A 2,531-nucleotide genomic window follows, 5' to 3' on the forward strand; every position below is an offset into this window, starting at 1 on the left:
CAAAGTACTACCTGTGTCATCATATCTCTTGAACTGTGCACCACCGTGTCTTGCCGTATCTCTGCTGTACCAGTATTTTCCGCATTTTGACTGGACGTATTTATGACCACCATACCTCTTAATACACGGGGCTTCCTTTTGCAATCTTTTCCAAATCGCGCTCACATCTATTAATAGAAACATATCAAAATAAAACTTCCTGAACGAAAGTGCAAAAGAAAAAGTTGTAATAATAGAAACACATCAGAATAAAACTTCCGGAACGAAAGTGCAAAAGAAAAGTTTTTTAAACAGCGTGCCCGCAGGAGAGAGAACATTAAATCTATCGTTTACTCATTGTCCTAATAAGTCTTAAAACAAGTTTGTTTTTAAAACGTTCATATTTTGGCATTATTTATTTTCGAAATAGACAGATCGCTTTTCCACCACTGGGATATACCTTCTGTTTCAAACTACGAAATATTTTGTTATTTATAGAACCAGGTTATAGAAGAAAATAAGCTAGGGATCGTATCAAACAAATAAGGAAACAAACCGATTTGGATTAGATATTTGTTGTTTCACATTTGAACTTAATAACATATAATTGTCCAAAATTCTACTCAATCAAACCATGCCTGGATCATTTTTGATTTTGGGCATTTTGTTAAGGATTTTTTCGTCTATTTTAAAACTCAAACAGCAATAACCATTTAACTTAAGATTTTCATTTTTTTTGCATTAAAACGTCTGGAGTTCTATTTTAGTAGCTTTGGACAATGAAAACGTTTTTAAACAAACCTATAATGATACTTTTCATTAGTTTCTACTTTTTAACTAGTTTACCTCATCCTTTAAGTTTGGAGTATATGCCGTTAGATCAATCTTAAACGGATTTGACTATTGACTAAGAAAACTTATTACAAGTCAAAGTTCTTTCTGTGGTATATAAGTCTCTGCAAAACACACGTAGCATGAACAGTATAAAATCAGAGTCCAAATGCAATGAACTGTCTAAGCCTGTATGAATCTTAAGGAAAAGTGACAAGGTCACAAATGTCCAAATTTAGTCAATTGTGGCATTCTGTGAAGGAAAGAAATTATTTTTGTTCTACCAATACCATACTATGCCTTTAGAATGCCAAGTGCTTAATTAAATATAATGTATGAAAGAAGCTATGTACCGTTCATATATGAAACGCAAAGCATTTTCACATAATATTATTAAGAATATCAACTAAACGTTGGATTAAATATACATCAATTGATTGCTTTGCAAATGAGGAACAAAATTTAAAAGAAATATCTTTTCTTAGTAACATTTTATTACCTTCGTCGTCGTCATCATCACTGCTACCTCCTCCACCTCTTGATCCACCACCAGGTCCACCACTAGCTCCTCCAGCCGCACCTGACTCTGATGTTTTTGCCGTAGTAGACCTGGGTGCACTTGACAAAGACAGTGTTTCCATAGATTGTTGTAGTTGAGACTGCTGCAAATACTCATCGAAGTTGTTGGTTTTAAAAACGGTCAATGCCAAACCTTGATTAAGTTGTGAAGCCGTTTTGAAATTCTCTCTAGCATCTTGCTGGTTGCCTTGTAAAAGGTTGACACGACATAATTCAATATGTGACACGGTATGGGTGGGACATGATTCAACTGCATTTGTGAAATATGTTTTTGCATCGACTACTTTCCCATTACTCAAAAGATGATTTCCAACATTAAAATATGTCCAGCAAATTTCGGGATCTTTTGTCTCTTGGCGTTCTTTCGCCAGCGAAAGAGCATTTTCCCAGCATCGTACAGCTTCCGATGTATCATTTGTAATCGAGTTATAAAAGCCAAGTTGGCCCCAAGCTTTCCATTCATTTTTATATCTGTCAACTGTTGTCTTCGCGTGATTACCGAATTGTTCAAGGTCATTAGTTGTTAAACGTATATATTCACCTTTAGCAACATCATGTTTAATACCACTGCTTACCGACATGGCAGTTTGTAGATCCCGAAGAGCCTCCTGTGGATTTCCAACAATGTTGTGTGCCTTAGACCGCCACATTAATGCATCGTAATCGTTTGGATGCGTCCTTAGGTGCTCAGTGAATTTAAGAATGGATCCTGGTTTATCGCAACTGTTAAAAGTTCCGACACCAGCCGCAAACGACATATTTATCTTTAACTCTTTAATTACAACTACAACTTGAATTCAACGCAACCTGTTCCTCCTATTTTCAAATTATAATGCGCATTTGGAAATAATCATGGCGACAGCTTTATTTATAACAACGTTTACACTTCGTCGATAATAAGGTTTGTATTCTTAACTAAAAACACATGGACACGAAAACTGTTTTAAAATTACCGTAAGGTAATACAAACGGGGGAAAAAGTTTCGTTTAATGTTAGCTATTATGCAAAATAAAATACGGGTTTTAAACAGCTGAAATCCAGATTTAACGTGAAATTCAAATGAATCATTTAAATTCTGCTATCTTGTATGTCTTGAGCTACAATATTACCCACTTTCCTGTACAAGATTGGTGAACTCGTA

General features: G+C 35.1%; 1 protein-coding gene across 1 annotated transcript; it reads right to left on the reverse strand.

Annotated features, from left to right (window-relative positions):
- Positions 1 to 11: 11 nt before the first annotated feature.
- LOC132732995 (uncharacterized) lies at positions 12 to 2,309 on the reverse strand (the record flags this gene model as incomplete). Its single annotated transcript, XM_060719554.1, is given in 2 exon segments — positions 12 to 167; positions 1,310 to 2,309. Coding segments are annotated over 2 exon segments (994 nt in total), but the record flags the coding sequence as incomplete, so codon positions are not given.
- Positions 2,310 to 2,531: the final 222 nt, after the last annotated feature.

This window comes from Ruditapes philippinarum, unplaced genomic scaffold (genome assembly GCF_026571515.1).
Source record: "Ruditapes philippinarum isolate M1 unplaced genomic scaffold, ASM2657151v2 ctg17861_1_1_1_1, whole genome shotgun sequence".
In the NCBI taxonomy this organism is placed as follows: Eukaryota; Metazoa; Mollusca; class Bivalvia; order Venerida; family Veneridae; genus Ruditapes; species Ruditapes philippinarum.